This window comes from Corvus hawaiiensis, chromosome 1, assembly GCF_020740725.1.
Source record: "Corvus hawaiiensis isolate bCorHaw1 chromosome 1, bCorHaw1.pri.cur, whole genome shotgun sequence".
NCBI classification, from domain to species: domain Eukaryota; kingdom Metazoa; phylum Chordata; class Aves; order Passeriformes; family Corvidae; genus Corvus; species Corvus hawaiiensis.
The window spans coordinates 15,211,664-15,233,026 of record NC_063213.1 but is presented as its reverse complement, the minus strand read 5'-3'; the positions used below and the strand labels follow the sequence as shown (position 1 = coordinate 15,233,026).

The following is a 21,363-nucleotide window of genomic DNA, read 5'->3' as shown; positions in this document are numbered from 1 at the left end:
AATAAGACTCTGCTAAACTGATGTTTCTTCTGTGGGCATATTTATTGTCTTTTGATGCAGAGTTGTTTTACTTTTCCTCCTGTGTTTGTATTTAAGACTTCCATATTGTGGTACGTAAGTTTTATTGGACTTTAATCCCCCCACATGGTGTTTAATTTGAACAGGAGGAAATACATAAAATATCAAAACTGTGTAATGGAATTTAATTGTCTGCTAAGTTTTTCTGTGTTTGGGGTGTAGGGGAAGATTGGAACTCACCCCTGTGAAACACAGCAAAGTTTTAAGATGATTTTGAGGCATTATAGATGTGGTATGTATGAATGTTACTGAATGTGTTTCAGGGGTAGCAGGAGCCAAACCGGCTGATGTGCCCCTCTCAGCAGCCCTTCTCCCTCCCTGCTCCCCGGGAAGCATGCAGGCTCCTTTCTTCTGTTCTCATATTCCCTCCCCACTTTTGGCTGGGGTAGGCAAAATTTCTCTGTGGTCTGCTTGTGGTTTTCATGGTGGACAGCTGTTCCAGTGCCAAAAATTCTAGGATGGGTTGTATCCTGTTAGAACAGCTATAAATTTAAGATATGCCTGGTTCTGATTAGCTAAGCTGATACTGAGCTGGGCTGTGGAAGTTAGTGCATAGTCCTCTCAAAGTAATGTAAATCTGGCCTTTTTAGAGGATCCGTATGGCTCAGAGTATTCTTTTTAATGTTGCAATGTAAAATATAATGATTTATATACCATTCACACTGTTTTTCTTATAATATTCTGTTTTGGTCTAACAAGATGTTTCTGTGTAATCTGTGTGCTTTATTCTCCATTTACTGGAAAGAGAAAATTAATGTTAACAAAACCAGGAAAAAGTTGCCTATTAAAAGTTGAAGAATGCTATTAGCAAAGCTGCTTGAAATCTGCACTGACTTGTAGCAGATGCCTAAAAAATGCCTTTTTGCACATTTTAAGCTTCTTTATCAAGTCATTAAAATCATCTTTCTGTTACTTTTTTTAAACCTTTTTTCAATCTTTATACCTGTAGATGTAGCAGAAGGAAATGGAAGAGGATAAAAAGTTTTGAAAGGCATAGATAAAATGTACATTCTCTAAATTAAGACCCATATTGTCAGCTATAATAAGCTTAATTAAACCCTGTCTGCAAAAACAAGAGACATTCTACCCAGACCGAAAATCTTGTGCATAAACAAAAAAAAATTTTTTGCAGTTAGATCTTCTTTGAAATAGTTAAATCTTAGCTCTGAGGTAGAGTAAAAGGAGTGTAGCTGCATTTGAATTGTTCTAAGTCTGCATCTGTCTTTGAAAAAGAAAATGATTGCTGTATCAGTGGCCAACTGTTTATTAATTTAGGGTCTTGGGTAGCAGATTTAATACAGATGGAGACGGAAGGCAATTTTTCATTGGGAGTAAGTTGTCAGTAGCTCCATGTGTTTTGCACAGCAGTCCCAGACCAGGACCTGCTCCCTGGCTGCTCTAAGGTCTCTTGATTGCATCCTCAGTGAATGGAAGAGGGTACTTGGAGCACTGGTCCCCCTTGCCACTGGTCATCATTTAGACCTTCTGGTGACGCAGTTGATGCAGAAATGAAAAACTTTTATCTGGGAGAGGGTGGGGTTGCTTGTTATGGTTCACACAATTTTGGGGACCTAGAGGCTTTGTAATACATACTTTTTGAGCATAAGGCTGCATCTGACACAATTTTGCTCTCAGTGTAAACATGTGTTCCTCTGTGAAATGCATGTTGTAAGGCAATGCAGAAAAGAAAGGGAGCTTCCAAACAGTAGACAATCTTCAGAAATATTTCTGTCATGGATAGTGTAATACTGTTGCAAGAGATCCTCAGCGGGACATCTCTTGGCTTCTGCAGTGAATATGCAGTTTTCGTAGTATTGCCAGGCTGCAGCCAAAAGGGCTCTTGTTGCTCGCAGCATTTCTCGTTTGCAGAGTGCTTCATAAACATGTCCACTGCCCATTTTGTAATCTGGGAAACACTGAGTTTAAATGATCACCCCAGGCTGCAGTGCTACACCACAAATATTAGGAGTAGAACATGGCAGTTGCATTAAGTGTTAATGCTTTTGATATGCCTGCTGTCTGTACTCATTTTTGCAAGGCTTTGGTTTTATCATCATCTTGGACATGCCAGCTGGTGCTCCTTTGATTAGAGAGAAGGCCTCTGCACAGTCTTTTGCAGGGGAAAAAGGCTATGGTTGGAAACTATAACCTAGTTTACCAAAAGTTCCCCGTTTATTACAGCATCTTCACAATGGTGTGGTTTTTTTTTTTCCTCTTTCACAGATTTTGCCAAAGGAAACTCCATCAGATTTAAGCCTTCACGACTGCTCCTAAGGAAGAGAACGTTAAGGTAAGGTCCACTTTTTCTTGCCCAGTGAAGATGACTGGTTGCAGTAAGTTTCTGTCATTGCTTGAATCTACAGTTATTCTTTTGTCAGGAAAAATGATTATTGGCCCTCTCACAGGACCAAGCTTTTGCTTAGAGCAGATGTTCTGAACAAGCATTGAAAACACCAACTGCCTCCTAAATAATGTTAAAATTTATAGCTGACATTGCTAAAGGGAAAGTCCTACTCTGCACTGAGCCTTCTGTCATTGCAATGCCCATTTTTCCTTGCATGGCATGGACAGAGTACAGACATGAAGTGTGAACCTGTCTGTAAAAGCAGGTGGCTGAAGTGGGTGAATTAATTATACATCCTTGCATGGAGCAATTGGGGGAAGAGAGAAGAAGGGGGACACTGCAGATGAATGGACAAGTGGTGTTGCATCCAGTCAGGGCTGTGCTGCCTCCTTGTCTGCACTCTTAGGGCACAGTTCCACAAGGCTGAGTAAGGGGATACAACTAAACAGTTAAGCAAGATGGCTGGTCACATTCCCTCTCTCTTCCCATCCTTGCTCCAGCTGCTTTGGGTGCCCATGTTTGTGCTTGCTGGACTCATTCACAATGGCACAGAGAGGAGGTCAGGAGTTGGGAACCCACTCTTACCCCAGCAAGCAGCTGTTTCATAGGCTCAGCTGTGCAGGAATCCCCCTGCCAGAGGTGCCAGAGGGGCACAGGCTCATGTTTGCAAGCTTCTTTTCAGTGCACACACCTAGAGCACACCTGGTTCCCTGCCATGTTGTTTCTTAGGTCCTGCAGAGAGATGGAGGGATTAGGTTTACAAGACACACTGTGCTGTGAAAGCACGTAGGGGAAAGTAGCAATGGGAGTAGTAGAGAAGGACACTACTGTAGAATGGACCTTTTCCGTAAGAGTCCAGGGAAGGAAGTTCTCCTGGAGGTAGAGAAAGAGAAGAAAAGTGAACACCAAGCACCTAGCTAGCAGGTATACCAGTGGATTTTGTATTTCAATCATAAAATCTCAGTATATGCCATACCTTTAAATGGGATGGCAGGTCAGTATTACCAGTGGCATTTGGATCAAACTTTTGGTTGCTTTTGGGCATGTAACTAGGTTAGTGGGACAGCTATTTAGAAACCATATGCTGCTGCTGCAGCAGCAGATGAAGTTTTCAGCCTGGAATCCCTGATGTACAGCATGCAGCTCACACTTTGGAAGTTGCCAGAACTGTACAACTACTGAGACTGTCAAGTACTCTACTAATGCTACATTATACATTGTTTTTAAACAAAAACTATTGAGACTGTGAAGTATTGTTGACTGTGTTTTAACAGGAATCATCTGAATTCCTGAACACTGGAGAGTATAATGAGTTTGTTGGAAACCTGAGGCCAAGCCGTACACAAACCCAGTGTGAAACAAACTGGTGGAACCTCATGCTGTTGATTGCATTTCATGAACCATGATCTCAGGCTATATTTGAGGCAAGGAAAGGACAAGAAGTTGCTCTTTCAGTATCCAGATTTAACAGGGACTTCAAGAAAGAATTCTTCTAATTTATTTATTTATTTATTAATTTAGAGAAACCCATGTACTCCCTAATTATTTCAATAATAAATGTGCATAGCTTAGCTCTTAAGTGCAGTTAATTCATAGTGCTGCTGCTCAGAATATGCACCTAAATTTGTAGCATGACTAGATGTAGTTGTGGGTTCTGGATGAGTTTCTAGAAGAGGGTTTTGGATGAGTTTGAAGGTATGATATATTTGGCAATCCAGGTCTGACTGTCTGGCTCTGCTTAAGCAACTGAACTGATGCTGTGACTGCTCCTCCAGTAGAGAAACTAATAAGGCAGGGAGACATCTGGAAAGATCCCTTTGAGGAAAAAGGGAGGTCTTGTTAACGAATTAAATATGAGTTTGTCTTTTAAAACACTTAAAAGTGGTGATGAGTAGCCTTCTGTAAATTTTTTTTCTTTTTTCTTTTTTTCTTTTTTTCTTTTTTTTTTTTTGCTATTTGGAATTGCCTTAGCATCCTTCCAACTCAATTTAGATTCCTAATGAGTGTTCTTATTGAACACTGTGACATGTCCTAAATATGCCTAGTTTCATTTTTAGAACTAATTTGATTTATGTGTCTATAAATACTCAATTGTTTGGCTTGATTCTGTCATGTTCAGAACAGTGCTGTCACTGAATCCTCTGTGCATGGGAAAGCAATGTAATTATACATTGGATTAAAACATTTGTTTTTTCTCATGTGAAAATATTTAAAACAAGCAATTCCACCTGCATCTTAGCAAGAAAGAGCGAAAAAATGTGTCTGAAGAGATAAAACTCCTAAATTGTGGATAAAATAGTATATGAAAATTGTTAATCTTTAAAAAATAAACAATAAAGGTTGACAGTCTGTCCAGAGGAAAACTATGAAGGGACTTTCACAAAGCAGATAACCTGTGATGCTGTGTAGTGCAGCGAGGGTTAAGCTTAGGAAGTTTGTGGTTATTTAAGGAATTTTAATGAAATCTGCCAGTGAGCAAAGGTTGCAAGCCACCCTCTGTACAAAGGAGGAGGGAGCTCACATACAGGAAGAACTGGATGACCTTGAGGAGTAATAGAAAAAGGATGTAATGTAATAATACTAAGTGCACAGTTGTGCCTTGGGGGCTGATAAATTTTTCTGTCACTTGCAACTGATGAAAGCAAAGCCTTTGCATATTAGTTTCTCATGCAGGATTGAGCAGCCAGTATAGTATATATGTAAAAAGGCAAATGTGTTGTAGATCCCAGCTTTCAGCCAGCTAGTAATATAATAATGCTTTCTCTATTAAAAAATCCTATTTTCATAAGATATTGGTAAGATCCAAGTCTGCAATAAAAGACTACCTGATTCTGGTCACTGTATACAAAAAAAGATTACTTAAGACTGGAATAAGTAGAGAACATTTTAACACATAATCCCTGAGACTGAGAGCCTGTCTTGAGGAAGCTGAGTACATGTAGATAACCTCTGTTAAGAAAAATAAGTAAAGTAACTGACAACACTGGCAAGAGAACAAATGGATAGAAACCCAGTGACAGACATTTAAACAGGGTTTAAGGGATCTCTGCCTCCAAAGTCCCTAGAACTCCCTTGAGGGAGGAGCAGGAGTGAATTGTTTACAAGCAATCCAATAGTATGGTTGCTTTTAGAACCAGCAGGCTAGTGCCACTCCTGATTCCATGATTTTACGCTTGGAAATTCATATAGGAATTAGGCATAGTGGTGGGTGTTCATGCACAGGTAATTTAAACAAGTATTTTGCTGTTTGAGTGAATGCTTTTCTGTACAAAGTCCCTTGTTTAGGGAAACTTAAGGTGCTGCACTGTCACAGGCACTATGAAACCCAGTGGAGATACTGCTAAATAAAGCCCAGGTATTCAAAAGTCATGAGCTGGATCCTTCAGCTTTTGTCTTAATTAAGTTGATTTGGCAGAATAAATTTGGGATTGGTTTATAGCCTTAGGCCAGTATTATTTGCATTTTTCAAACTCATCCTCATCTAAAAGGAATGGAATCTGCTTTCAAATGGGAACTGGGTATCTCTCCATCCAGGGTTCTCCAGAAGCTGTGTCTGTAAGAAAATACCATATTGTGAGACTAGTAAGAATTACAAGTGTTGGCAGTGTGGGGTTAGGCATAGAAAAACATCCAGTTAGCTGTCTGAGTCTCTGCCCAGTCTCAGATGGCACATGGATCCATTTGCTTGTAGCTACTGTATGCTATTTTTTCATTGTGTTTTGATTTTTGTTTGGTTCAATTACAGTGTGTTTGCCCTGTAAGGATACACAGTTCTCTCTAATGGACAGCTTATTGCAGCTCTTCATCTTCTATTTGCTATTTTCTGTGGTGGCTAACACTGCTTTTTCTTGGCAGTACCTGGAATGATTTCTCTAAGTGCAGTTGTTGGAGACAATTTGCAGCAGGTGGCATGGTGCCTGGTTGTGACACAGCCCAGTTTCTTCATTGTCATTTCAAGGATTTTATTCTCCCCTCAATATCTTAAAAAGGAATGTTATTCATAAATGATAAACAAGGAAATACTTAAGAAAAATATTATTAGTTAATATATGTTAAAACTCTTTTCAATGAGAATTGTTCTTTGGAAATAGTGAGTACAGAATTCATACCCTTGAAAAAAAGAAAGCCATTTAAAATCTGTCCTAAGGAAGGATTTTCCAACAGTAAGACTGTGCCCTTTTTCTTCTCAGAATGACATTAAATCATATAGCACATCACTTCTGTGACAAAATGAAGAACCTGGGACCACTGTGAGGATTTGTATCTGTTACACCTGTCTACACAGTTTACTAAAGGTTTTAAGACCATTTAAAGTTTTCCTTTGCCCAGCTGGGATAGTCACAATGGCAGAATACAGTAATTTGTTCTCTATTTTTAGTGATTGAAGAAAAGAAATCTTGCTTACGAGGAGGAACACTTCCTCCAAAAAAGTCTCTGTAGACAGTTAGTATCTACTTTAGACCACTATGACACCTACATTTTACAGTTAAAATTTGTATATTTAATGAAGATATTTAAAGAAATATTTTGTTTCATCTAAATGGGCAGTTTTCCTGTTTTGAAAAGACATAGTATAAAATTAAATGATCTGATACTCCTATTAGCATATTATAAACCATGTAAGATCCAGAGAACAGTGCAATAACAACTGGGTAGTCATGCAGAAGACTTCTAGGTGGAGTGTACATGCAGTACTACATTTGATGGCATGTTTTAGTATTTATGAAGAACCATTCAATATAGATTATTTTAAATGTAATTGCTCAGTAGAGCATTTTGAAGGCAGTCTCCAGTCAGTAATTTAATGCAAAAATGTATCAGAGTCAGTTCCAAGCAGGTTTCAAATTATGTTAGGTTTGGATTTCTGAGTTTCTTTGGATTATTTCTTAGCTCATTCTTATGGAAAATATTTTCTTTGGTATCTCTGTTAGACTGTCTTGCAGTAAATGGATTGTGTCTTGGGTTTATTTGATTTGTAGCAGAGACATCCACAGTTCTGTAAACCAGATGTTGTTTTCAGTTTTCAGAAGGAGTTCTCATTTGAAGATAAAGAAGAACTTGCAAACAGCACAAAGGATATTGATGCTAATCTCTTAGCAGTACTTCCGAAAGGTAGGTAAGGGAGACATATTATAAACACAAGTGATAATTTAACAGCATGTGAAGTTTAGTCTGTGCAAGTACAAGGCACAGTTAAAATCACTTAGGTGCAGATGTTTTGTAAATGAGTTTTCCCTGTGAAGTATGCATGAAGGATGAAACAGGATGAACCACTATGCTCTTTTACGAGACCTTGCTACCTCCCTGCTTCATAAAGTTCACCTTTGTTTACCTGGTTTCAGTAGGTTAGTAGTTGAAATTCAAAACTTCAGTTAGATTGTACAGTTAGATTAATCCCGAGTTCAGAAGTATTAACTTGATTTGTTAAGAGTCACAGCTCTTTCCAGGCCCCTTGGTGGTTGGTAGAGTCACTGTGCTTGCATGACCAACTGACTGCACTTGAATTTTTGTCTTGCATGCTAAAGGGCCTGCAGTACATATAGAGTTTAGTTTGGGGGGGGGGGGGTTAGGGTTTTTTTTCCAAAATTCTATTATAGTCTGAATAATTTCTGAAGAAAGCAGCAGTTGCATCTTTATCGTTTGACACAGTTGAGGTGGAGGCAAGAATTAATTGGCTTGAATTATTCAGAAAAAAATCACAACATGCTTGACCCATAAAGGGTCATTTGACTGAAAAACTATGTGCAACTAGCACAAAGATGTTCCCTTCATTCAAGGATGTTGTGGACCTGAGAACTTTGATTAAAATTGTGTGTGTTCTGGTGATATTTACTCTTTTCAGACAAGCTACAAGGCTAAATGCACTAATTCCAACATAAAGGAACTGACTTGCTCTTTTAATGTCATTCATTGCAGAGTTCCTTTAGAAAGGAGCACTTCTTCCAGCATAATATTTAAGTGCTATTTAAGTGACATGCTTGCTTTTAAATGTAATCATTACAGATGTTCAGAAAGAAACATTGTTGGCAATGGTAGACTTTTCCATTGTGTTAATTTTCCTCAAAATGAAAATATATGTACCTGTGTTGCAATGATTATTTACCATCTCTGAGAAATTAATCCTCTGGCAGGTAACCTTTTGATCCTGTCTATCCAGGCTTCACAAATGTACGTGCTCCCCCTCTATTATGAACTTTTGGAAGGCTTAAATGAGTTTTTACAGCTTCTGTATTGTAAAAAGAAAACTGCTGTCACATGGCTGCAACTTCATTCACATGTCCCCTCTGCAGCTGTCAAAGAGGGCTTTCAGCATAAACATGCTTATATTCTGTAGCATGTTTCTGAAAGATTTCTATGAATATATATTTCTATAAGAAATCTTTCACCTTAATTTAAGAAGTTTTAAAATATAAGGTGCGCTCCAAATGTACTTTTTGTTTTTCATTCTGGGACAACACAGGGAACAATACTGTTTTTCCCAAATGGTATTCTAAAGTAAATTTTGTTTCAAAAGTCTACAGTTATCAAAATTAAGATGCCTCTTGACAATTTACCTTAGAGGGTATCCTGCCATAGCATCCTGCTCAACATCCTAAAATAAAGCCTCAAGTTCAGAGCTGTTTCTGAACTGTGGCTGTTCTTCCTCTTGCCCTTAACTCACCAATGGTGCTTACAAAGTATGTTGGCATCAAGTAATCTAGATAAGGAGCTTTTACTGTGAAATTAATTATTTTAAGCTTCTTAGTGTTTTCTTGTGTGCTGAATCAGATTTTTGTGTTACCTTTTAGGTAGAAGTGTTGCTATTCTTTAGCGCTCCCATCGTGTTGTTTGTGATGGTCACGTGGGAAAACATCCCATGAACTGATGGAAATTGGCACCAATATATTCAAATTGCAAACTAAAAAGGACAAACCTGGTCACCTAAGTTTGCAAGGGCCAACCAGTGTCCTTGGGAGTGAAGTGTTTCCAACTGGCTTTCATGTTATGAAGTAAAATATTTTATTTGTCAAAAAGAAACCACTAGAGTAGAAGATTTTCTGCATTTTATCTTCTTTTGGGTTTGCTTTTTTTGTGCTTCTTTTCCCCACCTCATCAAAAGAAGAATATTTCTGGAACTGCTTTCACAAAAAAACTCTGCAGATGTTGGCCAACCTAGCTGAAATTACTTCTGTAATCTCAATCTTGGAAAAAGTGTAAGGCAGCATAGAGTAGTCCCATGCTATTTTTGTCCCATGTTGTTTGGGAAGGTGTTGGGAGACATTTTTCATGAGACCAGTGCTCTTTTTAAGACTGCAAAGTGGTAGTAGAATCTCTGGAACTTCAGCTAGCATGTAGCAAGAGAGTGTTGAGCTAATACTTTGGGAGTTCTTTGGGTGTTCCACATTTCTTGTATGTGGACAACTAATAGTCAAGTTTCCTTTTCTGGGGGTGAGGGGAAAGAAGACTTTTGCTAATAAATGAAGCTGTAAAAGAGCTGTTCTCTGATGATGGTTTTGGTGACTGCATAAATTGGTGACTAGGGGAAAAAAAGGATCAGGACTTGGATGGAATGTGGTTTTACTAACTCTGAGCTCTGGAGGCCTTTGACTTGTCTGAAGACAGACAATTATGGGTTTTCTTTTGACAATGTTATGTATACATAGCCAACAGATAGAACAGAAAAACTATAATAGTTAGTGGAACATAATTAAACAGAAGTAGATTTGGGGAGGTGAGAGCAAAATGTTTCTGAGAAATCATTTCCTTTGGTGTGGATCTGAAATGTAGGCTGGTTTCAAATGGGTAAGTTCTCTGTTCCACTGCTACCACAGCTTGAGTAGACAGGGCAACTGTGGAAAAGTCTGTGAAAACACAGCATAAGGGCTCATCTTTGCTTTGGTGTTGGTTCAGGATCAGAATGTGTTCATTCTTGCTGATCCCACACATTTTATCTGTAGTCCTACTTTTAGGCTTTTCAGCATGTAATGTTGATATGACATTCAATGTCAATAGTATCTATGAGGTATGAGCACTGGTAATGAGTACAGCAAACTTCCTGGATGAGTCAGCTGAGCTGGAACCCTGACCAAGCCATGCATGTTAAGTTCTTCCAGTAGACGGAAGGGAGAAAAGGTGCATCTGACCTTTAAAAGGGTGGTGTTTCAATATTGTTTATCTTCTAAGTATCTAGATCAATGAAGTCTGGTGGCAAGAAAAAATGCTGATAGGTTTAGCTCTGCAGTGGAACAGTGTCTACTAGACACTCCTCAATCATCCGGTGTTTCTGATGGCAATCTCTGGCCAATTTAGCAGGTGTGGCCTTTGGCTTGCTTTAACTTTTGGTCCCTGGGTCAACAGGGTTAGAAGCCCAGAGGTGTGTTGGTCAGAATAGGTGCACACAGCTTTCAGCACCACATGATTGCAAAGGCACAGAGGGGTGTGTGGATGTGCATGTCTGTGTGCTAGGCACACCCCCACCCCAGTCCACTGCTTCCCTTGACAGCCTGGATGGTTTCTCCTTGTGGTGGTAAGAAGTCACACCGCGCTTGTTTGCGTAGCACTCACTGCTCCAGTGTGGTTTGCGCATGCACATATGTGTGTATATATAGGGATTACATCATCTGTCGTGCCTCCTCCTGGTTCACTACTATTTTGTGGACTGTGGCAGCTGTCTGCTAGCACTTAACACCAGCAAAGAGTTCAGGGGAAGAGAAGGAAAGTATGTCCAATTAAAACTAGAAGGGAAAGTTAGCAAAATAGAAAGTGATTAACCATGCAGGATATCATGAAGGTGCACAGTAATTTTCACTTCAGCATTAGTCACTGGGATTCTTGGGATTTGATCAATATAAGGGTGTGGAGGAAACTAAGGAATAGGGGACGCTGCTTCTCTTTAAACATAGTCTCTGACCTTTGAGCAGACAGGGTAAGCGGAATTTCCTTACTACCTGGTTTTGAAATGGGTTACTGGAGCATGTAAGCTTGACCTCAGCTAATCAAAATACAACTTGTCCAGTATATACTAGATCTTGAAAACCACTAGGATGGCATAGCAGATTTGGAATTAGCCTGGAAGTACATGGAGGGGAGGACTACTTGGTGGTCACACCTATGTGCCTAATGCACTTTTGACAGCCCAACCTTAATAAACTGGGAAAACAAGAGGAAAATTCTCATTTCCTGACAAAAGCTATTTCAAACTTCTGAGCTTTAGTTGACTGTTCCTTCTTATTCTCTAAATCATTTTAGCAAGTTTTTGAAACTTATTATCCTATAAACTACATAATCTTTTTGTTTTCTCAGTTTCAGAATTAAGAAAACTCTTTGAACCAAACAACCGAGATTTTTTGGAAATGAAAAGGTAAAAGAAAAAAGTCTTTGGCCTGTAAAACAAAACACGCAGCTTGTTTTGTTACCTCCTCTTAGAAACTCTCCCCTTGAATCTTCATGATGCCTGTTTTCATATTTTTCACATATTTTTCAGAAAAGAAAGAATAGCTAGGCGCTTAGAGGGAATTGAAAATGATACACAACCTATGCTTCTACAAAACTGCCCAGGATCAGTCACACACCGTTTACTAGAGGAAGATACACCAAGATATATGCGTGCAACTGACCCATACAGCCCCCACTTAGGTAAGTAGCACATGTCACTCAGTCTTGCACTGATGAATTACTTCATGTTTGCTTCACTACCAGTTATGCAGTACCTAGAGAAGACTTCTACAGAAGAGCTGTGTCAGGTTGTTTGTTCTTTTTTAATTTGCCTTTTAAGTCTCCAGTTGCCTTATACGAGAAAGTTGATTATTCTTACTGCTTTAAAATAACTATTTGATTTGAGAAGTATTACTTATTAAAGAATTATTACTAATACATTTTTCTTAATTGTTTGTATGTGCTTTTGGAGACCAAAGTGCAAAAATATAATGTGTCTATGCAGTCACTTTGATTTGTAAGAAAATGGGAAGCTTGTAGTTCATTCAGTTTGAGTGGTGGGTGGGGTACTTGGAGTTTTGGGAAGGACTTGCTTATATATTGTACTTTTGACAGGAAGATCAAATGAAGAGGAGGAAACTTCAGATTCTTCTGTAGAGAAACAACCCAGATCATCCAGATACCGAGCAGAAATCACAGGAGGTAATACAGAGCCCTTGTACAGTACAGCAAACATGGATGTCCAGGAACTAGAATCAAAAGCAGAGAGAATAGCTAGGTACAAGGCAGAGAGGCGGCGCCAGCTGGCAGAAAAGTATGGATTATCTCTTGATTCTGATTTGGATTCTGACTACTCATCCAGATATACACGGGCAAGGAAAGATCCCGACAGCGTGGAAAGAAAGGGAGTGAAAAGTGAAAGGCAAGATGATGAAAACAAAGACTATGGCACTCTCTATTTGTCCAGGACTGAGACGAAGGCATCAAAGAGTGTGATTTCTGATTCCAAAGAGTACTCCAGCCACGAAGATAAAGGTGACCTCTTAAATGAAAAGAGTGTTAGAAAAGCAGATGATGACAGTGCCATTAGACAGGCTTCTGACCCTTCAGCAACCTTGGATAGTTCTGTCTCCCTTTCACTTTCTGGACGAGAATCTTCCTGCTATAACGAAGTGCCAATATCACCAAAGCAAACCCCCCGAGAGTCCCTCCCTTCACCAAAGCGGGCAGCCTCACCGACCCACTTGCAGAATGACCAGCCCTTGCACAGTAACAGCAGACAAAGGTAAGCATGATTTTTAATTTTTGTTTTGCTGTATATTCCTTTATCTTAATCAGCTTCTGCATCAGTGTCTACAGTATTAATGAGAATGTATTTATTACCCTTGAAGAATGTATTTAGTTGCTTTGGATGTCTCAAGCTGGGTTAGTTGGGTTTATTGTATTACAGTGTGTTTCTGATAAAGGAAGTGGATATATATTTCTTTAATTAGCTATTTCCTTGGTTTCGCTTTATATTTATAGAATTTTTACTAAAATTAGGCCCTTTGCAGGGAGGACACAAACTAGAAATTGAAGGAGTTATGGTTCTAAATCTCCTTGAGTTTTTTAATAACCTGTTAGAGCGAGTCTTTAACCTTTTTTCTTCTATATCTTGTAATTGTTTGCTGGGAGCTTCCAAGTAGAGGCAAGCTGTTTCTCAATGAAGATTTGAATATCTTCATGATTGCTTCTGCCAAAATTTAATTTTTCAGGCTTAAAAGCTGAAGAGTGCCTTGGGTCAGTTGAAATAATAGTTGATTTGTTTTCCTGATGCAAAAGTGTAAGAAACGCTTTTGAACTGTGCTAGTCAATCTTTCAGATAATGCCAGGCATATATGTGCATGAAGGGGCAGAGGAGAGAGTTAGAATTCTATGCTAAATTGTGTCAGATTTGACAAATTTACTACAGTAATAGGGTAAACAGATTCTTCCAAAAGGGAAAAACAATTAGTTTTCACTAATTTTCCATTATAATTTCACAGTGTGGTATAGAAACACTGTCAAGTTCTTACAGTGACTGAAAACAATGCATGACTAAGATTTTTTTTTTAAGTATGATTTTCTCTAAGTGTGAGTCTTTAATTTCTTGGTAGGTGGATAGATAGAAAATAATAACTGTAAAAATGTAAGTTTAAATGTTGCAACTAAAAATTATGTAAATGAGAACTTAATTTTAAACATATCTGCATAATGCTGAGCAGTGTTGACTGCTCTTAAGAAACTGAGGTAACTGGTATAAACTCAACCATTTACTCTTTCAACAGAGCACAAGAGCTCTCAATTCCCAGGTGTAAGAAATCAGGAAAAGCAGGAAAGACACCAGCATGGATTATTAAAGAAGCAAATGCACAGTCAGTGAGCAGAGACAGTTGTTTTGGGAAGAATATAGGGACACTGCCCAGTTGTGTAGAGATGGGGTTAGGAAGGCCAAGGTGAAGATGGAGCTGAACTTGGCAACGGATGCAAAGCATAGCAAGGACTTCTGCAGGTATATTAGCTGGAAATGGAAGGTCAGAGCAAAACTGGTAACAATGGACGAGGAGAAGGCCCAACTACTTTTTTGCCTCAGTCTTGAGTGGCAACCTCTCTTTCCACACCTCATGAGTGAGTGGACAGCAGGATTGTGACTGGGGAAGCAAAGTCCCTCCCACTATAAGAAAAGATCATATTTGTGATTATCTGAGGAAACTGAATAAAATTAAGTCTGTAGGACCCAGTTAGATTTATCCCAGAGTCCCAAGGGAATTGGCTGGTATATCTCCATGATATCTGAGCAGTCAGGTGAAGTCCCAAGTGACTGGAAAAAGGGAAACATTGCGCCCATCTTTAAAAAGGGGAGAAAGGAGGATACTGGAAACTACTGCTCGGTCAGCCTCACCTCTGTACCTGGGAAGATCATGGAACAGATCCTCTCAGAAGCTATGCTAAGGTACATGGAGGACAGGGAGGTGATTCGAGGCAGCCAGCATGGCTTCACCAAGGCAAGTCCTGCCTGACCAACCTAGTGGCCTTCTGTGGTGGAGTGACTACATCACTGGACAAGGGAAGGGCTATGGATGTCTCTGTCCGTGCTCCTGCAAGGCCTTTGAGACAGTCCCCCACAACATCCTTCTCTGTAAATGGAAGAGATATGGACAGACTGTTCAGTAGATGAGGAATTGGTTGGACAGTTGCATCCAGGGAGCAGTGGTCAACAGCTCAGAGTCCTGATGGACAAGTGGTGTCCCTTAAGGGTCTGAATGGGGACCAGGGTTGTTTAATGTCTTCGTCAATGACACAAGGGGGTTGAGTGCACCCTTAACAACTTTGCAGATGACACCAAGCTGAGTGGTGCAGTAGACACTCCTGAAGGATGGGATATCATCCAGAGGGACGTGGACAAGCTCAAGAAGTGGGCTCATGGGAGTCTCATGAGGGGTTTGGTAAGGCCAAGTGCCAAGTCCTGCACCTGGGCTGGGGCAAGCCCCAGTACCAGTACAGGGTGGGGGTTGAAGGGATTGAGAGCAGCTCTGCCAAGAACTTTGGGGAACTGGTGGATGAGAGGCTGGACATGAGCTGGCAGTGTGCACTTGCAGCCCAGAAAGCCAAATGTGTCCTGGGCCACATCAAAAGGACCGTGTCAGCAGGTCAAGAGTGGTGATTCTGCTCTCTCTGCTACTCTGCTCTCATGACATCCCACCTGGAATACTGCATCTGTAGCTCTGTAATCCTCAGCACAGGAAAGATACAGAGTGTTGGAGCAAGTCTAAAGGAGAGCCACAAAAATAATCAGAAGCATGGAGCACCTCTCCTGTGCAGAAAGGCTGAGAGAGCTGGGGTTGTTCAGCTTGGAAAAGAGAAGGCTCCAGGGAGACCTGATTTCAGCCTTTCAGTGCTGCAGAAGATGATTATAAGACTGGGACAGACTTTTTAATAGGGACATTTCTCCTTTCCAATAGGACAAGGAGGAATGGTTTTAAACTAAAAGAGGGTAGATTGATACTAGATATAAAGAAGAAATTTTTTACAAGAAGGATGGTAAAGCACTGGCATAGGTTGTCTAGAGAGGAGGTGCATGCCCCATGCCTGGACGCATTCAGGGTGATGTTGGATGGGACTCTGAGCAACCTGATGTGGGTGAAGATGTCTCTGCTCATTGCAGGGGGATTGGACTAAATGACCTTTAAAGGTCCCATCCAACTCAAACTATTCTGTGATTCTATGAATAAACAATAATATAATACAAATTGCTGACTGCGTTATCTCTAATTTCATATTCTTTCTGGATGAGGCTTGGGTCAATATTTGCATAAAACAAATTTCCCATAATTGCTGTCTCTCTATCTTTTGAAGGAAACCATCTGCACCCACCAAGATGTGGTGTAGTACTTAAAGCAGCTAAGAGCTTAAATTTAGGGTTTGGTCTCTTGTTTGGATACACGTGTGGGCAGTAAGTGGTACTTTAAAGGCCAAGTTCCCAAGAGTCCATTCTTTAACAGCCCTGACACCTTCAGTGACAGTGTGTGCTCAGTGGTATGATATTCAGAGATGTAAGAATAACCTCTCTGAAACTCTTGTCCCTGATCTTGAGTGGTAAAGAAGTTACTGTGTCCATGCAGTCCGTTTAAAGTTAGTGTGGTGGTCTCCTGTAAGGCTATTTGCACAAGAGAAATAAAGGCTAACTTTTTCAGGTGACTGCTGTTCTGAAGTCAGTTCCACATTCTATACAGGCTACAAAATTGGTTTTGTTAAATTTAAAGTTCCTGAGTTTAAATTGGAAAATAAATGCATCTTGCTTTGGAATATATGTGAAAGCTTTTGTGCCTTCAATATTAAGAAGATTTAATAATTAATCCAGTTACCTATCACTGAGAAGGTATCATTTGACATTGCCTGCATTTGGCTCCTGAAATGGCTGATTAAATTCAAAACATGGCTTGCATTCTTCTGATTGCACTCTTCAAAGGATGAATGATCAAGTACAAATAATTGCTGCTTGGGCCATGCCCACTATAAAAATGTGCCAAAGTACACATTAAGAGAGAAGGAAGTTCCCATGCTTCAAAGCAATTCCAGCTAGCAACTTCTAGTCAGCTTCTTTGAAAGGGCTTTACCTTCTGTTTGGTCAGTTCCATTAGGGATTCAAAAACGTTTGGAAAAAGAGAAGGCGTTTCAACCGTTGGTGTTGGTCGTTGTTCTAACATAGATGTGGATTCAATGACAATGGTAGGTGAGTTCTCAAATTCAAACTTATTTCCATCAAATACACTGTTATCTTCAGAACAGTTGATTTTACCTTTTCCAACTATTTTTCTTAAAAGACTAGCTAAGAAAAATTGAAATATATGACCTGGAGCTTGATTTGGGATTTTTATCCCAAATGGCTCTTCGGCAATGGAAAGAGCTCTTTCAGATGTAGCTATAAGAATGGAAAGCATCCTGGATGCTCGTCACCTCCAGGGAGTGAGTTTGTAAATAATGTGGCAGGACAGCTTGTGCTTGCAAGGTTAAAAGTATTTGATGTGTTCTGCCGTTGCTGGGGAATTGTAGGTGAAGGTGAACATTAGGAAAGTATTTGAGAAACTGGATGTGGGATGTCTGCAAACACCCTTTCCTGCAGTGCTGCAGGACTTTTAAAAGTTCTTCTTTCTTTTTATGCTTTCAACTCCAAAATGTAAACAGAGTAAAGTCAGGCAAGACTAAATTAGGGGTCACTTTGTTTCGTAAGTTTTTCCTTTGCCAAGTCACCCAGTGACACAGTGTGTTTAACTTGTGCTAACCAGGTGGGCATTTCTGAAGCTTTGCAATAAGGGGTTACAAGAGGAGAGAGGGGTTCTAGATGCTTCTGAGAATTTCTGAGGAAATATGATGTAGCCATGTGAATTTTTCACTTCATTAAATTCCTATTACTGCTTTGTTTTGGTCGCAGCAGTCTTTACCATTTCAAATCACAAGTTAAAGGAATGGCTTTAACAACTTTTTCAGATGTCCTTACACAAACTGACCTGCAATGGCAAATGCAAAAATTAGGTTGTGTAGTTGCTTTCACTTCTCAATTTTTGGACAATGTGCACTTGGTAAAGTTACCTCTGTAGATTCTTTAACATTTAGAATACTTTGTATATGTTTGTGGGATTATATAATAGTTTCTGTCACAGTTTATCACCTTTGCATTCAATTAGTGTGCATTGCTTTGGTTTTCTAGAACAGTCCTCTGCAATTGAGTGATCAGAAATAAAAAGCAGTGGGGAGGGGAGATCGGGAGAAATAATGGGAGCATGTGCTGAGATCTCAGAAATTACCTGAAGTTCTGTTTTCTGTAGTAGTGCAGGGAAAGCAAAACCTGAATGGTTTCTTCAGAAAGATTCGGAAGGGGACACACCTTCACTTATCAGCTGGCCCTCCAGGTATCATAAAACATAGCTGTGTGGCTAACAATCAGACTACAAACCTCCCCTTTCTTTCCCTTTACTCTCTTCATTTAACACTTGCCCTTAATTTTCCTTTAACAGCAGCAAGTAAGAAAGTGGGGGTTTTTTGTGGATAAACAGCTGTTGAAACTTTTCTGAAGCATCTGCTTTTATTCTAACCAACAACCAATTGGTGTTTTGATGAAGAAGTACAAAGGCCCCAAGCTTCTTCCACAGCTACTATCATTCTGGCTTCCACAAGATTTCATAACTTCTTACTTTATCTCATTTTGTACTCTGCAAACCAGCATATTTTTAGGCTGTACACCATTCCATCTTAGCATTCCCTACAATTAACTCCTTGAATTCCAACAGAGATGGTACAAAAGAAGTAAAAAAATAATTACATGGAAAAGTAAAACAAAATCTTGATCAGAGCGACAGGCAGCTGCTTTCTCCTGGTTTGGTAACATGTACAGTGAACCCACCATGAAAAGCTTTTCAAGAAGACTTTTTTTCATGTTCCTGATTAAAGTAATTCTTATAACCCACTACTAACATCAGTGTGGATGTTCTGGAGAGTGCTTGGTACATGTAGTTCAAATGCTTCTTCAGACTTAACATACTTAATGTGCTTAAGCAACTTTAAGAAGTTTCCCTGATAAGTGCCTAAATCTTCAAGAAGCACTGAAATATTAGAAAGATTGGTGTTTCAAATAACTTCCGATATTCTGAATTTTTCTCTCAGATAATTTGCCCTTTTTTTCCTAAATCTTAGGTTTGGTTTTTTTTTCTTAATTATGTAAACTCCAAAACATCTGTTGGTAGCAAGCCTGGAATTGCACATACTTTGAGCTGATTGCTTACTTTCAAACAGAGAGCTAGTCTCCTAGCTTGAGTCTCTCTCTTTTCTCAGAATTAAAATAATTTTTTTATACCCATTTGGGAGGGGAGGAAGTACAGGGCTTTCATTTTTAATACTGTGTGCATTATCTCCAGACGCTTGCCCTGTAAGCTGTCTGAGCCTCGGCGAGGCTTTGAAAGTGCTTTACCTGCAGTGATAGCCCCAGAGCAAAGGCTGCCCCTGGCTGCACGTGCTTGCCTCCCACTGTGCTGCCGTGTATTCAGTTTAGAGAGGTTAAATACGAACCTTTTTTTGCGTGGATGTTGCACGTGTCCAGAGGTGTTTCTAGAAAACACACTGAAGTAAGGTAACTTTTGGGAACAGTCCTGCAAGTTTTGCATGTTAGAATGTAACGAAACATTTTAAAACAGAACACCTGTTTTGGTTTTTAAATGCCTTTTTCCCTGCAAGGTCTCTGAAGAGCCAACAGCCATGCCAAAGTTTTGCTTTCGGTTTTAGCATTTGCCCTTTCAACATTTTTTCTCACTTACTGAAACAGGTTACACTACATGTGACATTTCAGATGTCTTAAATGATACACAAAAACACAAGTAAACCAGTCTCTGGCAAAACATCTGACAGGCTAGATGGAGATAACATGTTTTTTCATTCCTTTCTCCAATGCAACAACATCTTGGTATGACGTAAGCTTCCCAGTGTTTAGACATCTTCAAATATCTGACTGCATACACAGCTGCCAGTAGAATTTGCAATTTCAGGCTGAACCCAACACTCTGATAATATAAAAAGCAGTTTTGATCATCTTGTTTGTTTGAGATTATGGGTATGTGCTGTTTGGCAAATGCAGTTGCAATCTCAGGAGAACATGCTATATGTTCTCAGAGCTTGCACAGTTACCTTCTCAGGAGTCATGCATGTCCAAGGCCTGTGAATCACTTGACTGTTTTTGAGCAGTGTTACTGCTAAGACTCAGGGGGAGGAAGGGGTTGCATCCTAAGATTGCTTTCTTTGATGCATTGTTTTTTATTTTACTACAGTGTTGCTTTCTGTACCCACAGTAGGTGTCTGTGTTCCTTTCCAGATTGGGTATTGCTGTTCACAGCTTTAATCCTTTTTCTTTCTTAAAGAGTAAAAGTTAGAGAGAAATTGGTGAAAGAGGAAAGTGCTCGTGGAAGCCCTGAACTTGCCACAGACACAGTATCTCAGAGAAAATCCCATCCAGTGCCAGCCCACTACATACCTCTTCAGACAGAAACGTCTGCCTTTGATAGGGTCATAAATCAGCCTGTCAGTTCCGTCCGCCAACCAATCCATGGCTATATTCAGCCTGCTGGCATTGCTCACACAGCTCAGCTGATGGCAGCAGAAGAACCAGCAAACGCCTCTGCTGGCAGCCTCCTCCCACCAGACAGTGTAAGCCTCATAACAAAATCCTCAGCAGCCTCTGCATCAGAGAGTGAAAAGAAAGAAGCACCTGGTTATGGAGCAAAACCTGATGAAGAAGATTCCTTGGAGGGTGAACAGGCTTCCAAAGGCAGAAGACCAATTCTGCCATCTGAGATTCGCAAGCAAGGGAAGAACCATGAAGGCCTCTTTGGAGGAGGAGAATTGGAGACCTCTGTGGGGAGTTCCTCCTTTGCAAGCAAGCCAAAAGTTAACTCAGAAGTTCAGAGAGAGCTGGAATGCAATAAGAGGCAGGCCCCCGAGCAGCAGTTTAAGACCCCTGAGAACATAGAAAGGAGTGAAGCTGTTATGTACATACAGAGCGGATCTGTATTGCAGCCTGACAAGGCAAAGGCTCCTGTTTGGAAAGTGTCAACAACAAAGCATAAGGTCCTGACTCGCTCCATGTCTGACTATACTGTGACTTCTAAGCTAGAAGCTTTTAAAAGTAAGGAGAGCATGGAAGCAAATCCACCAAACGGTGAGATTGGCATGGTTGACACAAAAGTCTCTGTTGCCCAGCTCCGTAATGTCTTTCTGGAGACTGCTAATGCCAACAAGAAAACAGAACTGTAGGTGACATTTCACTCGTATTTTCGTGTGAAACTTGCACGTCCTTGGCAAAATTACACCCACTCAACAGCAGTTGTTGTTCGGCACTTAAAGCACACAGCTTAGCTCTCACCAGTGTGTACTGGAGGCTGAGATGGTTTGAATCCCGCTTTTGTGCTTCTGCTTGCTAGTGCAGGTTGTGATGTGGGGTAGCTGGAATGTGTTCGTCTGCGCAT

At 40.0% G+C, this 21,363-nt stretch overlaps 1 protein-coding gene across 16 annotated transcripts in view; it reads left to right on the top strand.

Moving 5' to 3' along the window:
* SVIL (supervillin) overlaps positions 1–21,363 on the top strand; it is a 100,786-nt gene that overhangs the window by 34,319 nt on the left and 45,104 nt on the right. For 8 of the 16 annotated variants that reach the window (XM_048293963.1, XM_048293956.1, XM_048293929.1 and 5 more), the window contains exons 2-8: positions 2,302–2,368; positions 7,443–7,534; positions 11,705–11,762; positions 11,886–12,037; positions 12,452–13,121; positions 18,181–18,264; positions 20,260–21,147. In XM_048293963.1, coding sequence (XP_048149920.1) covers positions 2,302–2,368; positions 7,443–7,534; positions 11,705–11,762; positions 11,886–12,037; positions 12,452–13,121; positions 18,181–18,264; positions 20,260–21,147 — 2,011 coding nt within the window. The remainder of the gene's footprint in view (positions 1–2,301; positions 2,369–7,442; positions 7,535–11,704; positions 11,763–11,885; positions 12,038–12,451; positions 13,122–18,180; positions 18,265–20,259; positions 21,148–21,363) is intronic. The other 8 variants (XM_048293989.1, XM_048293981.1, XM_048294026.1 and 5 more) reach the window with 3 other exon arrangements.